The following is a 20,758-nucleotide window of genomic DNA, read 5'->3' as shown; positions in this document are numbered from 1 at the left end:
TGTTGGGGAAGCATGGCTCCCACCCTGCTGGGTCCCCCTCCTCAGCCTCCATTTCTGTGGGAGCAGCCCTCTTCTTTAGGAGTTCCCCCTGCACCGAGCATGAACCTGCCGCCTGCATATCCACCCTGGGGGGGGGGTGCTCAGGCAGAACCCATCCCACCCTGTGCCTCAAACAAGCACTGGACCATCGCATCCCTCCCTGAAAACCTGCACAGCTCCTCTCCAGGAGGAATGCGTGCACTGCATTCGTCCTGTCCCCCCGAAATCCCAGTGTCCAGACAGGATGGATCGGCCCTCTTTGGGACCTCCACTGAGAAAATTAATCATTTAAAACGGCAACAATCTAAGCACAAAGCATGCCACTTCAGAAGAAAAAATCCACAGCAAGGCAAATGACCACAATGACAAAGAGCACTCGAGGTTAAAACCTCAAAACCGCCCATGTCAGACATGTCCGCTGGGACAACGGGCAGAGCAGACAGCGCGGAGCGGAGCCCTGCGCCCCGGAGCCAGAGCGGCTTCCGAAGCAAAAGCAGGAAGAGGCCTCCCTGGAGGAAGCGCCCAGCGTGCAACACTGCACCAGGCGTGATGAGCAGCGGAGTCCCGGGCACTTAGGGACTGGCGAACCTTCCAGAAAGTGAGAGACACTCTGAAAGCGCCACCCCAGATACGCACCAGCCCTGAAAAAGTGTCATCAGCCAAGTGGACAGGAATCCCGACAGTTACAAAAGGCAAATGCGCAAATTTCGAAGTCACATCCAGTCAATTCCACAGGTGACGAAGTCAAGAAACCAGGGACATGGGAGAATTCTAGCACCACGTGGCACCAGCGCCCTGCGTGCGAGTGACTCCTCAGGAAACAGCTTCTCTTCTGTTCGGAGAACCCTACTTACTGAAGATACTTTTTAACTGTAAGAGTACATACATATATTGTACGACTCACTAGGACAAAAGAGCAGGAGAGTGCCTCAGATTTCCTCCTGCAGGTTCTGGAGGAGGGAAGAGCAGAGCAGAACCATCACAAGAAAAAGAAAATCACTGCTGCCAATGCCATCCCCACCTACCCACCCACCCTCGTAAGGCTGACTGTGGTCTGGAGTCAGAAGAGCAAAGTCTCAGTGGCTGGGGGCCACCAGAGAAATCTGTGCACACCACCCACAGCTGTAAAAACCACCACAAGCAGCTATGGAGATCTGAGAGCAGATGAACCAGAAGAGCAATAGCCCGAGGGCTGGCTGCTGGTCTCCGAGTCAGGCATGACCAGGCGCTGCTGCAGGGAGCACAGGACATCTCAAGGGGCAGTTGCACCCCCTGACCTGGAACAGCAGCCAGACAGCCTCCAAAAGCAGAGCTGGGATTGGTGCCATCCTTCCTGCAACACATTAACCTCCAGAGAGCTAAGGGTGCAGAGGGCCCAGGTGGGCTACAGCCAGCAGGTGCCTTGCCTCCTGAGAGAGAGGACATGCACGCAGGGCTGGCAGAGTGACCGGCCAGGAGGCAGCCCTGCACTCGCCAGCATTCATGTCTGTGCGTCCGAGAGCCTGATGCGTGAGGCTGGAGAGAGCGCCAGCCAGGAGGCAGTGTGTACCCTGACACCCACCCTTCCCAGGGCTCACCGAGTGTGTGGGGGTGGAGGGGATGTTTGGGGAGGGGCAGCACTGCTGAAGAACTGCCAGGCTGCCCTGAGCTGGTGAGGAGAGTTACCATCATACGTTGTCGGTGGGAGTGTGGTGCGGTGCACACTCTACGGTCATGGTCAGTTTCTCGTGACATGTGACTCTGGACCTGCTCCCTGTTACTCAGCTAAGAGACATAGAGGTGCGTGTGCACAGACAGACTGCACAAACATGTGCATGGCACTGTGTTCATCACAAACGTAGCCCATCAGCAGGGGGAGGGAGGGATGTACAAACTGGAGCACTCGGCAAGGAAAGGAAACCAAATGCCAACAAGCCCAGCACCATGGGCTTGTTGAATCTCAGAATGACCGTGTTGGATGAATGGAGCCGGATGCAAACATCTCACGTACAGCTCCACTTACATAAAGTCTAGGGACACACAAATTCCCTCCAGAGATGGGAATCGGAGAGCGAGTTTCTCTGGTGAGTGGGGTGGGGCAGGAATCAAGTGATCATGGACACAAAGACATTTTTCTGGGGTGACGGTTAGATGTACACTGGGGTGATGGGATGTTCGTGATTATGAAAATGTAAATCAGTGATTAGGATCTGTGCATTTTATTGTATGTAAATTATGCTGCAATAAAAGCTTGATGAAAACTTTGCAAACAAGTCTCACTGTGAAAACATATTCAGAGAACAGAATGAGGGAAGGACTGCACTCTGTCACGGAAAACCGAAGGGTGACAGTGTTAGGGGGTGTCCAGACGGATGTCACAATGCCCCACCGCAAAAGGCTCTCAGCGTGAAGGGGAGGGCAGGGGACCACAGGCCATGGCACAGAGAGGGCTCGGAACTGTCCCTCGTGCCAGGCAGGCCTCCTGAGTGACGCCGCCTGCTAATCATCAGCATGATGGTGAGAATGGCAGGAAAACAAAGGAACTTTCTTTTGAACATGATAACATCCTAGGAAACAAATTTAGTCCCGTGATTTCCTCACGCGCAGGGAGGAAACGTGAAGTCACCCATCCTGCAGTGATGGACACCGACACCGGGACAACAAACACTGGTGACAGTGCCGGATGTGAGGGGACTCAGAGCTCGGGGTTAGTGAGGAACCGAAATGGGCTGGGCTCTTCCAAAGAAAAAGGAGACCCTGGGGCACTCGAGACAAATGAACGTGCATTTAAAGTCAGTCAAACAACTTTGCCAATGATAAAAAAACCCCTTCAAATCGGATTACATATGCCAGTGTTCTGGAATGGACGGAGCTCCCGTCCACCGCGTGAGTATCAAAGTGTCAGCAAGGGCTGTAAAATCCCAAGGATATTGTAAAGCACATAAAATCTAAACACACAGAAATGCTAGCCCTGCTGAAAAACGCCCCCATAATCTGAGACACATAATTGCGTTATGAGAGCATGAAATAGCAAGCTAAACAAGAAATAGTAAAAATACTTAAAAATGCATTAAATGTTACATTAAAACCTGGGAAGGTTAAAAGGATGACATGTATATACTCTCTACAGTGTGTATAAGACCAAGATAAACATAATTGTGGATAATCCGATTTTTCCTGACTCGCCAAACAAAGATGGAAGTTTTACCTAGGAAAACATACAGAATCCATGTAACGTTAACTTTACCACCAGGCAGTAGTACTTGTTTAGAAATGCACATATATGTGTTTGCATTCAAATCTGTCTCAGGCTCTGTAAGTCAGCTTTTGTTATAAAGTTTTTCAGACTTTCAGTAAGTCGTCAAATCTGTCCGGAGGCCTAGAAATGCACTAACGACTTCTCAAGCAGAACCGCTCCAGTTTCCTAACAGGTTTGTAAAGCATGAAATATTGATAATTATTACTGGTCCTGGCATGTAATATTTATTTCCATTAATATCTAAACAGCATATAATTTCAGTATGATTTCTTCTTCCAGCCAAAAATAACCCCGAGAAGGCTTTTTCCTCCGGGACGTGTGAGGCTTGGTCTGTGCTCACTCCCTCTGGATGGCAGCCGGGCTGCTCCGCCCGCACGTCCTGTGCTCGCGGCAACACCTGGTTGGACCAAACGTTGCTGAATCCTGGGCTATGATGAGCCCCACCTTTTAAAGCTCACGGACAATTCACTGATCGCATAATACATACACCATTTTCAAAAGTTTCACAATTTATTTTCTTTTTTTGGCTACAAGATTTTGCAAGACTATTGAATTGAGCTTATTTAAAAAAAAAAAGGGGATCATGGCTTCATACTTCAAGCTACAAGTAGAAGACTTCCGGCAATGGTGGTGGTGCAGGCGGACAGCCACAGTGAAGACGAGACAGAAATGATGATGTCTGGAAGGCGATGGAGAACCACCACAAACAGAGGCCAGAAGCCTGGGAGCATCTACTCTGAACAGACACCGACCACAAAGGGTAAAAATCAGGGCTTCGTGGCTCTTTCCAAAGGGAGCTCCCAACCCCCTGTTTTGAGTCCTAACCCAGAACAGTTGCAGCCTCCAGGACAGAGTCAGTCTTCCCACCTCAGGGATGGGGTCCAGGAAGTTTAGGCAGACACTCCTTGAAGAGAGAGGGCCAAGAAAGGCCCAGACACAAAATCCAGCCACAAGCCCCACCTGTGTCCCTGTGCAGTGGAGGGTCAGCTGCCAGCCAAACACTGGGGCGAAGGAGAGAGGTGTCCATCTGTGAAAGCCCGAGTGCGCCCACCAAGCAGCATCTTGGAAGATGCTGTTCTGTGGACCACGCTGATTTCCCAGCACGGGTGCAGCTGGGGCCAGAGGAAGCTGAAGCCTCACTGGCAGGAGGTGTCAGATGCCACAGGTCCATGGGCAGAGAGGATGCAAAGAAGGAAGAGGAGCTTGGGAGCAAGGACACAGAGAGGGAGGCTGGGCCTGGATTCTAGGATAACCTGTGCAAGCACATGGCTGCCAGTGAAGTGCACGGGCCCAGTGAGACCCCAAGGGGTGTGGGCTGAAAACGGAGAAGCTGAAGGTACCAAGAGCCAGGTGATGCAGCCGCACCCCATGGCGGTGGGGGCCTGGGGTTCGTGCTGACAGCATGAATCCCCGTGAGCCGGGTGCCCACTGGGGCAGAAAGCCATCATCCTCTAAAAAAACAACCAAATGCCGATTTGAGGAACACAGTATCTAAAATGTATCATCTTTAAACACAAATTAGTAGCCACAAAAAGAAACACCAATAATGCGCCTGCCCCGAGCTGAAGAAAAAAGACCAAAGAAACAAACTCACTGTCTAGATGCTAGATTCCCCTTTATCAAGGCAGCTGGTAAGGTGTGCATCAAGGTTTTTAAAAAATATGGTCTTAATGAAACTGAATGAGCAAGCATATAAGAGACAGAAGAATCTGAAAATTACTTAAAAAACAGAGTGGAATTCCTACTCCATTCCACTCCATTGGAATGGAGCTGCAAAGTCCAAAGACTGGAATTTTAAAATACATCACTAGATGAACTCAACATCAGCTTAGAGAGGGCAGAAGAAAGAATCGGTAAACTCGAACATATAGCAATACAAAGTATCTAATAAACAGAAAGAAGCAAGATGAAGGAGAGGCGTGTGTGAGAACACAAGAAATTTTCACACGGGTATTAGGAATCCAAGAAGAGTAAGAAAGAGCGAAAGAAGCAGGAAAATAATTGAGGAAATGAAGACGGAAAGTCTTATAAATTTGGTTACTCAGGGGTTAGGAAGATGCAAGATTAACCAGCAAAAACCCAGTGTGTTTCAATGCTGGAGCAACAAAGAGTGACAAATGAAGTGAGCAAAGCATTTCCACCTAATATTAGCAAAAAATAATACCAGGAACTGAGCTGACAGAAGTTGTGTGGGTCCTATGAAACAGAAGTTGTGAGACGTCGCTGAGAGGCGGGAAAGCGACTGAAAAGCTCGCGGGGACAGGCCACGTCCACGTCTGGGCCAGGCGCCTGTTCCCCCGGCGGCGATCCACAAACTCCGTGCCGTCACAGTCAGAATCCAAATGTTTTTGGGGCTGTCGATGTGGAATCGTGGGCCCATTAAATTGACTCCTCTGAAGCGTACATTTTTAATTGAGAAAATCCTCTCTGTAAAGATGCAATTATTTGGTGCACTCAGGAAGTCTGTTCACGGAAGACATTTCCTGTTTTCAGCCGCTGGGTGCGTGGACGTGCCAAAGGTGGTCAGAGGTCCTGCTACCTCCAGGACACTGGACAGTAACTGCCTTGACGAACACACCGTAAGACGAGGTTTACCACGTGAGTGGTCCCTGTTTCTGAGTTCTGTTTGCTAAATTCAGACGTTGGAAAAGTCACAGACCTTCCCAACTCTGTCATTCATTAAAGAAGTAACAATAAAAATTATTTTTCAAAAAGAATACCTATAGACCCAATTACAAGTATGAGTCCAGTCGGAATTTTCCTCTCCAAAACTGGTGCATTCCAAAACACAATAATACAACTTGGAAATTAAATCTTCAACACCTGTGGAATCCGGTTGTGTGTGGGCTTGGCGCTCTCTGTTTGGAACTTTTCTCTCAACCACGGGAACTTTCTAGAACTTGTAAAGCTGAAGGGTTTTTTTTTTTCTATTTGTTGAATACTGGTGTTAAAGATTTCTCATTGATTTTGAAGCAGGCAGCCAAGATATAGAGAATCCACTCACACACACACAAAAAATGAGTCAAAACACCTTGTTCGGCACCTAGGCTGATGCCAACCAGTCCTCCCAAGTGTTGACCATTTCTGGAGAAAATCCAGCTGGACAAGGGGCACTGCTGTGAAGCTGAGGACTTTTTTAATCCTCATCCAGGACATGTTTATTGATTTTAGAGTGAAAAGTAGAGAGAGAGAGAGAGAGAGAGAGTGAGAGAAAACATTGATGTGAGAGAGAAACATCGATCGCTTGCCTCCTGTACATGCCCTGACCAGGGATCGAACCCACAGCCTTTTGGGGTAGAAGATGATGCTCCAACTCATTGAGCCACTGAGGCTGGGCAAGTTGAAAATGTCTTTTTTATTCACACAAAGACATGTTTGTAAAAATATTTTAAAGTTTTTGGCAACTATTGCTTTGATATTTATTTCTAGGATACCTTCATTTGGAGGTGATTACGTGCCCCACAATGCACCTGAAATCATGTCTCCTCCACTGTGTCCCAAAGCCAGTGAGGTCGTGTCTTTGTTGGAGGGTCCGCTTTGACCAAAGCTGACTCACAGCCTCAGGCATAGAGCAGTTCTACATCCAACACTGGAGTTTCAAAAACGCATCTGAAACAGCATTAGCACTAGCAATGGATATTCTACCATTGATGACCTTAATTTCCAAAAGCTTTGTTTTGATTCCAGGCATTGAATTTAAAAAAAAGTAACCCGACTTTGTTTTTGGCAAATAACTCAATTGATTTCCTACCTGAAGTACATGAGAAGCTGATATAAAACCAACATTAATTTCTCGGTATGTCTTTCTTCTGCGTCTATAGCCAACAATTCACGACTCTTGCCTTACTTTTGTACAAACACAAAAACCCTGCAGTTGAACAAGAGTGAAGTTAATTGAGAGTAAGTGGCTCTCACTGAGAATTCATGGCTCCGAGTGACGGATAGGCCAGCACCTCTTCCACGGTCACCCGTGCTCCATCATTGTCTCGAGACAGTCTTAAAAGTGAGACTGACCCAAAGCCTGGAAGCCGAGGGTCCTTGAGCAGACCTGTGTTTCTAGTTCATTTGTTCACCACCTCCCCCGCCAACGACAGGACAAAGTCTCTGCAAATTCCAAGTTCAGCATCAGTAGCCCCGTGAAACAGAAAATCGATACTACAGGTTTGCTAAATGTTCACCTTCCTCCTAATTTCATTCCTTTTTCTGTTTGTTTTGGAGACATTGCTAATGAAGCGTTTAGCTGCAAGACAGAAATCTTTATTCAGAGCCTGTCTGGGAGGCCCCGCACCCAGCTCCAGGCTCAGGCCGGCGGCCCCCTGTCCTCACCCTGATCTTCCCCGGGACCCCTGACCTGCCCCACGTCCCAGCCCAGACTCGGGCTGCTTCTCTGGAGTGTGATTGTCAATTTTCCTCTTTTCAGTAATTTCCAACGACAGGTGTTTGCCAGTTGAGTTAGGAGCGAGGGGTACGGTAAACCTGGACGGTGGGGACGGCTGAGTTCAGTGTGGTGAGTGCTCCTGTCTGCTCCCAGCACCTGCGTTTGAACAGGAGTGTGTGCTGTTTGAACATGTGTGTGCTCCTTCGGGACACAAGACAAACTCCACACTCGCATCAGCTGGATTAGAAATTGTGGCCAAAACATCAATAGTGAGACATTTCCTGAGCAAGTAAAAGACTCCCTGGCAGGCACCGGATTTCATTTTAATTTTTTAAGGATAAATTTGCTTCCTGTGCAAAGTTCCTCTAAAGTCAGCCTAGACTGAATAAAAATTGATTTCGCCGAAACTGATATCCTTTTATCCTCACGTTGCTCACGAAATCCTAATGCTGGAGCCCTTGCTTCGGGCTTCCCACCGCTCCCCGGGCCGGTGGGAACCAGCCGAGCATCTTCATTATCCTCACACCGAATTCGGACACTGAGCGCCGGGCACTCCGGTGATGGGCGCCCGGGTGATGGTGCTCCAGATGGGTCAGAGCGTAGGGTGCCTGGGGGGCAAAGGGTCAAAAGGTCCTCACAGGAGCTGAAAGGGCAGACTTCCCTGCGGGGATTTGGGGAGCTCGGCTGGGCTGCAGTGTCCTGGAAAGGACGGGAAGCTTGGTCTCTCTCAGCTCATTTTATTTAGAAAAAATTGCAACCTCGGAAATACTTCTGGAAAGATTTTAGTTTGCTTCGCAGTCCCCACAGCCCCCATGTAGGTGTGCCAGGGGCGAGGCGGGTATGAAACGGGCAAGCCCTGTGCCCCGGCCCTTGGGGCTGCTCCTGTCCCTGGAGAAACAGGTCGACATGGTTGACAACATGGGGGGCATAGGCCACAGGGGTGGGGGCACTGACAGCGTGTCCCGTGAACAGGAAGGCAAGGAGCACCTCACCCATAAAGCAGGAGACAGACGTTGGCACCGCTGGCTGAAAACAGGTGGAGTTCCAGGGCACCTCCAGGGCCCAGGGGAAGGGTGTGACCACAGCTCAGCAAGGAGCCCTCCTGGGGACAGACTGGGGGTGGGGAGCAGAAGACTCTGGGGACAGGCGGGAGGCAGTGCGTGCTGAGCCTTTCAAAGGGGCCCATGAAACCTAATTTTAGGAGATAAATGAATTTCAAGTTTTTAGGGGGAAATGTGAGACACGTTTTGTGAATATTAGTCACATTTCTTTTATTTGCTAAGGTATTTCCTTTAAGATAAATAAATAAATATATGAGGTCTGTCCAGAAGGTAGCCATGTATTATGAAAAATAGAGACATTTATTGAAGAAGACGCAAGATACAAGAAATATTGTACAAAGGACAATGATGCCTCAGTCCCCTTTAAGGTAGGCACTTGGGGACCTCACACAGTTTTCCCAGTTGCCATTAGCTGCCCCACCATATTTTCCTGAATCTCACCGAAGGTCTGAAATCTCTTCCCCTTCAAAGGCAATTTGAGTTTGGGGAAAAGCCAGAAGTCCCAGGGCTCCAAATCTGGGCTGTAGGGGAGGTGAGTCACCTGAGCGATTTAATATTTACCAAACACTCTGCATAAGATGTGATGCTTGCGTGGTGCGTTGTTGTGGTGAAGCTGCCAATCACCAGCTGCCTGTAGCTGAGGCCGGCTGAATCATCTGAACAGTTTCCATGGAGGATGCTCAAGCTTAACGCAAAACTGGATGCAGGTTTGTTGTTCTACTCGCTCAGTCACTTTGAATGTGATGACCACACAGTACCCATGCTCACTCAAGGGCATTTACTGACCCCACTGACTAGTACAGTTACGTCATCATTGTTCACACCTGTGTATTCCAGTCTACTCTCCTTGGCTGCCAGGTGACATTGATGCTGTGCAAACTGTTCTTGTTAAATTAACAATGGCTGGGCTTTTCCGGACAGACTTCATGTGTACATACACACACACACACACACCTTTTTAAAGGCAGGCTCATATGTATGCTCTTCCATTTCATCTACCCTTTTTACCGATGAGGGAAGTGAGGCCCCGATGTGTCTGCTGGTCCCCTTGGGGACCCAGTAGGAAGGGCAGTGGGTAGGACCAGAGCCAGCCACCCTGCCCCCAGCTCCAGGACGGCTTGGGGATTCCCAGGTGCCCTGCCTGGATTTTCTGCCTCTTCATCCACATCAGGGGAAGGTGACATGGGTGTTCTCTCCGCGCATGCTCAGAGAGTATGTGTCCACCTTGTTTTAAGTGCTGCTTTTGTCAATACCCTGAATGACTGACTTATACAACTAAGACGGAGGAAAATGGGAAAACCTAGGACTTAACGAGAGACGAGAACACCACTCCTCCTGGGCACCCAGAATGGCTCGCTGAGCAAAGCCGTCTGAGACGGCCATGCCTTCGGGTCGAAGAGCCACAGATCTGTATCACCGAATGGCTCTCCAAGTCAGCTGGTCCAGGCTAGAAGTGCCTGTTCGTGAACTCGGATCCCAGCCTCTGAGCACGTCTGAGCAGGTGTGTGCAGCTAGCTGTGTGCCTCACCCAGCACACATCACTCTTCGAAAAGGTGAGGTGCAGCCCTGGCTGGTGTAGCTCAGTGGATTGAGCACAGGCCTGCGAACCAGACAATCGCAGTTCGATTCCCAGTCAGGGCACATGCCTGGGTTGCAGGCCAGTTCCCTGCAGGCCAGTTCCCAGCAGGGGGCGCATGAAAGGCAACCATACACTGATTTTTCTCTCCCTCTCTCCTTCCCCTCTAAAGATAAATAAATAAATAAAATATTTTTAAAAAAGGTGAGGTGCAATTTCTAGAAGTGGCGCTGTGTGGACACCTCCTGGGGTGATGGCTCTTCTTTACCTGCAGTTCATCTTCCTGAAAGGCAACCACAAGGTCTGGGGTTTGCCGTGAGCAGAATGCATCTTCAGACCAGCAGAGAGGGCGTTTTCCATTCCTGGGACACAGCCACTGGAAGTCCTGGCTAAGAACATTCATTGGCTGGTTCTCCCAGGATTGGGATAGATTGGGGGAGTCAAGGGCACAGGCATCTTTCTTCAGGTGTCTTCTGCTGACAGCTCATTTCTCCGGAAGGCATCCTTTCTGAGGGTTTTGGATGCAACTCAAGGCACCTTGGGTAATGGCCCCATGGATCACAGTGTGGACGCGGTGAAGACATCTGCCCGAGCTGGGATGAGCAGCTATTGCTTTGTGTGATGACTGCCTTCCCCGTGGCTGAGGACAGGACCCAGACTGCAGACCTCTGCACTGCTGCATGCTGTCACGAGCAGACGGGTGACAGCCAAGGAGCATGGATAGGTCGTCTTCCCGAGGACAAGTGTGGCCACAGCCTCCATCAGCAGACCACAGCTGGGCAGACCTCGGTGGTGTGCGTGGTACAAATTCAGGGCTTCCTGAAAAGGACACCTGCCAGTGGGCATCACTTTTCAGAATCACAAGTTGAAGTGCTGGCAGCGGAAAGTGTCCTGAGCCTCTAGCTGACAGCAGGTGGGGCCCCCAGAATCCCTCCTTCATCTGCAGGCTCCGAAAGAAGGTCATCCGAGTACATGGGCTGCTGTGCACCAGCTCAGCAGTGTGGCCTGATGAACAGCAACTCCGATTTCGGAAAGACCCCACAGGAGTCGGCCTTCCCTAGTGAACAGGGTCTCTGTGTTATCCACACATGTGCACGCGCGCGCGCACACACACACACACTCAAACAGATATACAGGCCCCGCTCCTTTCTGTCCACTGCTTGTGATTTAATTATCATCTTATCCTATTTTTTGAAAGAAAAATAAGCAACCCTGTCTGGTACTTCTCACACACTGGCTGCACAGTTACTTCTAATGTTTGGGTTCTCAGTATTTTTCTCTAAAACATGAGAATATTTTTCACTCTCCTCCAACAACACGGCCATGCTCATTTCCCATGGAAATGAAGCCGAGACTAGTGGCCACTGAGCAGCACTGGTACTGGAGGGGGACGCACAGTGTTTGTCGTCAGGGAGCCCGGGGACCGCTGTGAACCTCAGCGATTTCCTCCTGCTGGTCCCCGTAGAGGATCTGAGCCCAGCCCAGGTCCAGTCCCGCAGCGCGCCCCGCCCCCGGCGCCTTCCCCACAAGCAGACAGCCAGCGGCACCGTGCACTCTTGCAGAATGAAGACTTGCCCTCTCCTGCTCGCAGGGCACTGAAGGGGCGGGGGCAGGGGCGAGGGGGGGAGGCCGAGGCGAAGTTCCCCTCTGTGCTGTGCCCATTACCAGAGAGAACCTGAAACCTGGCAAGTCAGTATAATACCCACTGTTCCTATAATTGAGAAAAATAACAGAAAACAAAGGCAGCGCCCCCCAACATCCTTCTTATCAAAGGAGAATCGGGGTGAGATCAAGCTGTACAAGTCAACGAAGTGAATATATTAAGTTGTGTTTTGTTTGTGAATTCATTTATATTCCAGGCATTCTTGGGCTCCAACTTTGGCTGCTTTGAGCTAAGTGACTTTGGCAGCCTGCAACCGAGCGGCAATTCTGCTCCTGTCGGGAGCAGGGGCTACTTAACGCCGCAGGTCAGGAGCTCCGAGTGTGGGGGTCAGGGCCAGTCCCCTGAGGTCAGCAGTTAAAAACCTTCACAGTCCATCCACGTGCAGCCTGCCCGAGCATTTAATTTCATACTAGCCACCATTTTGGATGTCTTAAAGTCTGTGATCTATCAAACATGTAATTTTTTTTATGAAAACATGTGTGTGTGTGTGTGTGTGAGGGGCATGGTTGAACTGCCATAAATTGTTTGGTCAATTACTGCAGAGCATTTGATGCTGACAGAAGCTGTTTTTGTTTTTCAAGCAGATATTTTACTGAGAATTCCAAATGCCATTTGCCCCTTCAAGGTCAGAATAGTCGGTAACTCGAGGCGGCTGGAGCCGAAGGCTCTCTGCTGGGCACGTTCTCAGGAGTCTTAACAGGACCGACGTGATTAGACACACTGAGGTTTGTTCCCAGTTGTAGTCCTGAACATTGGAGGTTATTGATACTTTGATATCATCAGATCAAATCCTTATAATACAAATCCTTCTGTAATCTGTAGTTCTTGAATCCAGTTTAAAAAAAAACAAACTACCCATCCTTCTCCTTTAAAATTTTATTTGTTTATTTCTAGAGAGAGAGGAAGGGAGGAAGAAAGAGAGGGAGAGAAACATCAACGTGTGGTTACCTCTCGCACGCCCCCTACTGGGGGGCCTGGCCTGCAAGCCCTGACTGGGAATCGAAGTGGCGACCTTATATTTCTCAGGCTGGCACTTAGTCCACTGAACCAACTCGCCGGGGCCCCATCCTCCCAACAAGCTGCCCGACCCTACTTTCCTTCGCCCCCTGCTTGTCTTCAAAGCACAGCAGCCACCGGAGAGCCTCTGGAAGTTCGCTGTCCGGGCAACAACTACTTCCTCCCTCTCCAAACCAGCACTGTCTGGTGTAAAAGTCCTGCCAGTTTCAGAGTAGACCTTATTCATACAAATGGCACTTTCCAACGTGTTTTGCTTATTCAAAAAATTACATCTTCATGACATAAATTGAGCACAAATGGAAACACATGAGTTTAAGTCCATACAAAATGTTAGCCTAACCACGTATGATAAGGAATTAATTCCAGCCCTTGACTGGTGTGGCTCAGTGGATTGAGCACTGGCCTGTGAACCAAAGGGTCGCTGGTTCGATTCCCAGTCAGGGCACATGCCTGGGTGGTGGGCTAGGTCCCCAGTAGGGGGTGCTTGAGAGGCAACCACACATTGATGTTTCTCTTTCTCTCTTTTCCCCTCCCTTCCCATCTCTAAAAATAATAAATAAAATCTTGGAAAGGAAAGAATTCCAATAATTTCTGAACACAGCTTCCTGACTCTAGACCCTAAGAGGACTCCATCCAAAGAGCAAACGGGAGTGTGGAGAAGTCTCAGACTCTCTCGGCGGGTGTCGTGCAGGTGGTGTACATAGACGGCGAGATTTGTGGGAGACAATGAGTGGGCACAAAGGTGGTACCAGTTATGACGGGGACGGGGAGACACAGGGAGACACGGGGGACAGAGAGCAAAAGAGGTGACGCGGACGCCAGCCACAGGCGAGCACAGTGAAGGGCACTCAGCTGTTCATGGAACAGCTCCTTCAGCTCCTCCGCAGCCCTGACACTGCTGTAGAATTTCGGGCTGAAACCGCCCCCCCAGGGAGTGAGGTCCTGTCGCCTGGTCTTTGTAAACATCTGAAGGAGGACTCCCTGCCTGTCGAGTGCCAAAGCGCAGTTTCTCACCCTGATGGATGGGAGGACACACAGTGGACCGGACCCTGAAGATGCCCTACGAGGGATCATCCTGTAGCGAAGCCACTCACTGAATGCCCTTGGACTTACTGACAGCTCCTCTGTCCACCCGCACTGGCAGGGTGCTCCGCCCACTATATGCTGTCACTGTATGCTGTGCACAGGCCACAGCACCTCGGGGCTCCTCAGCGGGCTTGCCCACCCCAGCCCCAGCGAGACACCGCCAGCCGCCGCACGCATCTCCTTCCCGAACCCAAGTCCTTCTCCTGCCGTCAGTCCGTCCCAACACCCGTGCAAAGTGCCTGGAGGCCGGCCAGGCTGAGCCAGGGCTGTGGCTGTTTTGAAGGGCCTGGTCCATGCTGACGTACCGGGGCCGCACCTCCCGGTGTCCCTACCCTCCCTGGCACTCCCAGAGGAGCAGCCAGCCCCCAGAGGAGCTCTGGGCAGCTTCTGTGGGGACGCCTGGCCCCCCTACCCCGGGAGAGGCACCTGTGCTGCCCACCACTTGTGCCAGTTTAATTGGCTCAAGTGCAGAACGTCTGCATTGTCTTGGACACTCCTAACAGCCCTGGGTGACCATCTGCCACTTCCAAAGTTCACAACACAGAGCCACCCACACTGGGCTGGCAGCCCCGCCCATGAGGAGCCGCAGAGCCCGCAGGTCAGCCTGCCCTGTCTCTGAGAGGCTCAGGCTGCACAACTGCTTGCATCTCCCTGAGCCAACCTGTGGCTCCTGCCCAGTCCCAGCACCAGGCCCTGGGCCGTACAAAGCCAGCCCGTCCCTCTCACTAGGAAAGACACTCACCTACTTGAAGACCTGGTCGGTGTCCCTGAAGTCAGCTCTTTCCGAAGGTGCACCCAAGGGCTTTCCCAAACTGCCCTCCCAAACCTTTGCTCCTGAGCCCATTCTCCCGGGGAACCCAAGCTTGTCAAAGATCCCCTTAAAGTGTGAAGCCCAGAAGGCACTCTGCGCTTCAGATAAAAGGGGCAATTCTCATTATTCAGATGTGGAAAGGCTCGCCTTTGTAAATCGTGGTCAAGGACATCCTGCCAGCCCTGCTCACAAAGCAGACGCAGCTTTGATCTACCCCGGGCTCTCCCTGGAAGTGGGAGGAGGCGCTCTTCCTGCCTCATTTGCTTATGAAGAATATTCAATTACGTTTCAAGTTTTAATTTGCTTCGTAATGAAAAGTAAATGAACCCAACCCGCACGGCTGATGTGTCTTGGAAAGAGAAGAGCTGCTTCGCAAGAACAAACACAGTTAAATTGAAATAAGCAACAGTCCTCAACAGTGGAAACTGAATTTCTCCCCAGAGAACTTCCTCCCCAAGAAACACCAACCTGAGGACACCAGCCTCACAGTCGTTGGGCGCCCTGCGGCCACACCCACACACAACGGTGTGTGCAGGCCCACAGCCCAGCTCACACACCCACTCATCTTTCAGGTGCCCGCAGCAGTTGGAGGGCTCGTCCTGGGGGAGGGGGAGGCGCACCCTGCCTGGCTGTCGTCCCACGTACCATTTTTGCAGATGGGGCAGCACTGGTCGGGCTCGTACACGGGGTCCACGCACTCTGTCTGGGGACACGCGGACACGGAGCACAGCACCTCCCCGTTGGCCTCGCAGCGGCACCTCTCGCAGGGGGACACCTGGAACAGAAGCCCGCGGTCAGGCAGCGTGTCCCTGTCCTCACCGTGCAAAGTCGCGTCCCCCCACCCCCCACCGTGTGGTGAAGGCGTCCCAATGTCCTAAGAACATAAAAAAATACCCAGCCCAGTGCTATTCAAAGTGTGGACACAGGGTCCTGGGGAGTGGCAGCCCCCTCGGGTAATGGGCCATGGAGTCCCCTCTCAGCTCCAGGTGGGCAGCTGCCTTAGTGATTCACACACCGAGGGTTTTGTTTAAATAGTAAGGAAATAACACATCCCACTGGGCTCTTGCCCAACCACTCACCAGGCGGACAAATCCCTTTTCTCAGACCTGCCTGGTGCCCCCCAGCCACCCCTGACTTAGGAACACAGTGGACCAGGAAAGCAGGGAGAGGGGAGCGTCGGGGAAACAAGATACTTCTCCGAGCCCGGCCCCTGGCCAGGAGCTGCCTGACCACGGCCTCCGGTAACCATCAGGGCAACTAGGAGGCACCCACGGCCATTTCTGGCTGAGTTTGTTGACGAGGACGGGCGGGGGGGGACTCCGAGGTGGCAGCAGTGCCCTGCACAGAGCCCTCCCCTGGGCCGTGTCCCTCTCTCGCCCAGTGCAACCTGCTCTTCCAGACCCTGGCTTCATGTCGTCTTGTCGTCCTTGGCAGCCATCAGCCCCGATTCTACCTCTGGATCATTCCAATCGGGCATCGAGGCCATTCCTGGAAAGGCCGAGAGCACACTGCCAGCCAGACCCTCCTGCCTTAGCCCGGGCAGGACGCAGTGGGCGGGGCCGCTGTTTCTGAAAACCTCTGGGAGTACGTCTTCCTGGGGGCTGACCCAGGACGAAGCAGAAATGGGACATGGGGGCCCTGCAATCAGAGGCAGAAATGGGACATGGAGGCCTGAGAAGACAGGGAGATGGGGAGCACGTCGAGCTGAGTTTTCCCAGGTACGTAGCCTGGTTGACCTGGGTCCCATGCCCGTGACACCCCGGCCCTGGAACAGGAAAATGCACAGCCCTTACAGGCCTTCCTCTGTCCCCACCACCCAGGAAACGAAAAGTGCAGCCCCTCCCGAGCAGCCTGGTTACTTCCTGAAGCAGTGGTTCGACTTGCACGTAACAGCCTGTTTCTCGGGCCCTGGACGCTCAGCCCGGCTGGGGCCAGGACTGGGGCAGGTGGTTCCGAGTCACAGCTTCCTATCTGATCACTAGGGTCCCGGGATCCCTGCCCAAGCCTCAGAGCAGGGCTCTCCGGCCTCTAGTCCTGGGCTGCCGAGTGGTGCCAATCCCAACCTGCAGAGCCTCTCCTGGGCCCTCCTGGGCTGTCTCCCTGGGGGCCTGGTCTGAATCACTGCCAGGCCGGCCCTCCACCGGGAAGCAGCCTGCAGAACCCAGCACACACTCCGGGGAAGGCTCCCGCCTCTGTTAGACCCACCGCAAACTCTCCCCCTCCGGAGGTCATCTTCAGTGTCAGCACAGGGGAGCTGGTCGCTCCCTTTCAATTAAATCACCACGTGCCTTCTACCTCAGCCTCCCTGGTGTCGTGCATGTGGCTCAACTGAAAACCCCTGCCACAGACCACCCCACCTCCAGCTTCCAGTCCCCCCAGCTCAGCCCTCATCCGCCCATGGGCTGTGCTCTGGAGCCTGGTCTGGGTGTGGCAGCAGCTGTGGGGGGCCAATGGGAGTGGCTGCTGCCCAGGAGGGCTGGGCCTTCACTGCCCAAGATGGGAGGGGCCTCCAAGGAGAGGGGCCACTGCAGCCCTGGGGGGCCCAGGCATGGGCTCTGGCCACGACAGGGCTCAGAGCAGCTGTCTGGCATTCTGGGTCACAGGGGCCCTCCTTACAGCTCCCTTCACCTCCACGCAGGTATGGCTAGAGCCCCGCCCACAAGGTGCCAGGTGCAGGCAGATGGCTCCCACAGCTAGGGCTGGGGCAGAAGGTGGTCCTGCCCCATGACCTGCTTAGATCCCAAACGGCTGGTCCCACCATAGCCCCCAGGTCTGAGTACACCCCACACTGAGGAGTCCTCACCACCCAGCTCAAGAGCAGAAGGCCTCCGGACACTTCGGGGAGCGCACCCAGGTGCCACGGGGTCCTTGGACACAGTGGCAGGGGCTCCCAAAGCACACTAGGGTCTAGGGAGTCAGGGAAATAGCCTTTTCTCACCTCCAAACTTTCCATATCCCCCAAAGAAGATTACCTGGGGGTGAGCCTAAAGATAACAGTACCTCTCGACAGCCAATTGCAACCTGCCTTTTACACAGCGCGCCTTACCACGGAAGTATCATTCCTGGTGGTTTTCCAGTCACAAATCCAGGTTCGGGACCAATCGAACCTGGGCACGTGGCGCTCGAGGGAAAGCTCCATCCTCCAGGCGCCCGCAGGGCGCCGGGGTCAGGCACCCCTTTGGGTAAAGGGGACGTGGCTCCTCCGAAGGGGGCGTGAGAGTGAGACCCTCTGTGCTGTCTGTTCATCACGGTCCAGAGGCCAGATGGTGGTGCCCACTTCCACCCTTTTTCAGCAAGGGCCAGAGCCCTGTCCCTGTCCCAGGGACTGAGCAGGGCACCGGGGAGACAAGGAAGACTCGAGGCCAAACGTCAACTGCACAGCATGTTGTGACGAATGACATGACATCCCCTCAGGGGGCGGTTCACGTAGCACCTGGGGGAGACCCACTCCGGGGCGGGCCCCGCACCCTCCACCCGGCTGTGCTGCTGCTCCCGGGACCCCACGCCTACAAACACCCTGAACCAAACGCCCCCCCCTGCCCCGTGCTTGGCCCTGGAAAACAAGCAGCCTCCCAAAGTCATTGTCTAGGTTTTGTCACCAGATGGCGAAAGCGTCCTTTCCAGCTGCTGTGCCTGGCTTCCAGAAAGTGCCCAGTGCCACGCTGAGCTGAAAGCACTTGAAGGGAAGTCACCAAGCCCCTTTGGTGTCCGCCGCTGGCTTCCAATGACCTGGGGCTGTGTGATTTGGGAGCTGGAGGGAAAAGTGGTAGCCAGGCCCTCGGCACCGCTGTTTCATGGAGCAAACCCCCAGCGGGGCTGGAGGACCGCCAAGGATCCCCACAGCCAACTGGGGCGGCCGCCCGAGCCCAGGGTGGTCCGGACCAACAACTGGCTGTTCAGGTACTGTCTTTATGGGTACGTCCACTTTCGCCAATGCCCCCTGAGCACCTGCAGGAAATCTGGAAGATTCTATGCAGGTCACAGCTTTCCTTCCATCAGCCACCACAAACTCAAGTCTTTCCCCAGCCCTGCTCCGAGTTCCTGACCCGAAACTGTCTCATCAAACTGGCTCCAGGCATCTCAGGATTTTGTCTCCAAACCGACAGCAGCAGCCAGTTCCCCAGGGACAGGAGACACCTGCCCAGCAGCCTGCTCCATGTGTGGTGTGACGTTCCCCACCCCCTGAGGGCAGGCCGGGCCCCCCTCCAGCCCCTGTGTGCCCCTCACATGCCCACCTAACGCAGTCAGGCTGCAGGCACCTCCCAGCCCCCCTCGCCAAGCTGCCAGCAGAGCCTCTGCCTCCTGGGCCCTTCAGAGAGATTTCTTTGTTGTTCTTTGTCTTTTCATCGTCTGTCAGAGGACGGGTTTGCACACAAAGGGACTTAATTAAGAACTGTCCCCAGAAGCTGTCAGCTTCCAGTCTCAGGAAGAAAACAAGTCCTCCCACCACACAACCGGGGACCGTGTAACAGCCTGACATCCGTCCTGCAAGGCTGTCTTCTCTATCTGGAGAGTGACTTTTCCTCCTGCGTGGTTTGGCCACATGAAGGTGAGCCTGTGTCTGAAAGCCTACAGATCCCCTTGGAGGTGATTTCCTCAGGTTCGTGTTGGTTGTGCAGGAGCTCATCTGGTGGGGGGCTGTGGGGGGTGGGGTGGGGATGCAGGCGGGCTGTCCCAGGGGGCACACAGTTTGGGACGAGAGCGAGGAAGACGGTCCTGGGTCAGAGACCCAGGCTGGCCCACCTCCCAGAGGACGGAGAACATTTGGACCCCACACGGCACCAGCATGCTGGCCTCCTGCTGTGCCCTGAATGTTCGAGCCTTCCCCGAACCACATGCCGGAGCCCCAACTCCCAATGGTATGGTGTTCACAAGTGGGCCTTGGGAGGTGCTCAGAGCCCGATGAGGTCCTGAGGGTGGCAGGGCCCTTGCAGGGACCATTCTGGGAAGAGGGAGACACTGGGGACCACTCTGTTGTCCTTCCACCCCATGAAGACACAGTGAGAGGGGAGGGCTCCTTCGCAGAACCCACTGAGGCCACCTTGGTCTTGGACTTCCAGGCCCCGGAACTGTGAGCATGAGACGCATGCCCACGATGGGCCAGCCCCCGACCTCCACACCCACGCTTGCTGCAAGCAGAGCTGGACAGAGGGAGGGGAGGGGCCCGTGGACCCCAGGCCACAGGCAGCCAGACTCAGGGCTCCACGGACCCTGGGCCCACACAGGGTGGGGCCTCTCTGCTCTGCCTTGGGAACCTGGGGGATGTTGAGATTCGGGAAGGGGGCAGACTCCTTTACCGGATACTTTTCTCATTCGTAGATTCCTAAACCGAAGGGGTAGGATGTCCACTGAGCATTTCTATCTAGAGCAGCCTTGGGGGGAGGGAAAAGACACACTGCTCCCGTGAAAGCAACGGGAAGACCCAAACCCACTTGCTTTACTGGAGTTTGAGTGGAGGATTAAAGAAAAGCCATATTTGGGAGACAGGAACACAGACTTGCGTTCCACTGAATATATTAGTGATCGAAATGAAACGCCTCCCCGAGAGCAGGATTTGAAAAGGTAGGTGTGAGGGGGTCACAAGAAGATGGGAACTCTCGGGGGTCACCAGTTCAGACTCTTCCAGGGACTCAGCAAACAGGAAAAGGAGAGGGGAGCACTGTCAGAGAGGGTGAGGACCTGGGTGAATGAGGGGAACGGCATGTCGAAATTGGCATGCATGCCTACTCCTGGGACACAAACCCACACACACGCCTGGCAGAAACCAGCCTGACGACCCCGAGGCACTCTACATCTCAGGAGCAGTGACTGCGCTCACCCTGAGCAGGCCACAGGGAGATGACAAAGGCGTGGGTCCGCTGCCTTCGCCCAGAGCTGGCTGGGGCCCAG

The 20,758-nt window shown here is 53.2% G+C and overlaps 1 protein-coding gene across 2 annotated transcripts in view; it reads right to left on the bottom strand.

The window, feature by feature from the left end:
- Positions 1-20,758, bottom strand: part of VWC2 (von Willebrand factor C domain containing 2) — a 50,975-nt gene that overhangs the window by 20,212 nt on the left and 10,005 nt on the right. For both annotated transcript variants that reach the window (XR_005084059.2, XM_037156040.2), the window contains exon 2: positions 15,515-15,644. Coding sequence is in view for 1 of the 2 variants with exons in the window: in XM_037156040.2 (XP_037011935.2) it covers positions 15,515-15,644 (130 nt within the window). In the remaining variant the exon portion in view is untranslated. The remainder of the gene's footprint in view (positions 1-15,514; positions 15,645-20,758) is intronic.

The sequence above is a fragment of the Artibeus jamaicensis genome, unplaced genomic scaffold (assembly GCF_021234435.1).
Source record: "Artibeus jamaicensis isolate MK-2021 breed Jamaican fruit bat unplaced genomic scaffold, CSHL_Jam_final contig_1016, whole genome shotgun sequence".
NCBI classification, from domain to species: domain Eukaryota; kingdom Metazoa; phylum Chordata; class Mammalia; order Chiroptera; family Phyllostomidae; genus Artibeus; species Artibeus jamaicensis.
Note: the sequence above shows the minus strand (reverse complement) of the source record. Positions and strands in the feature narration are given on the sequence as shown.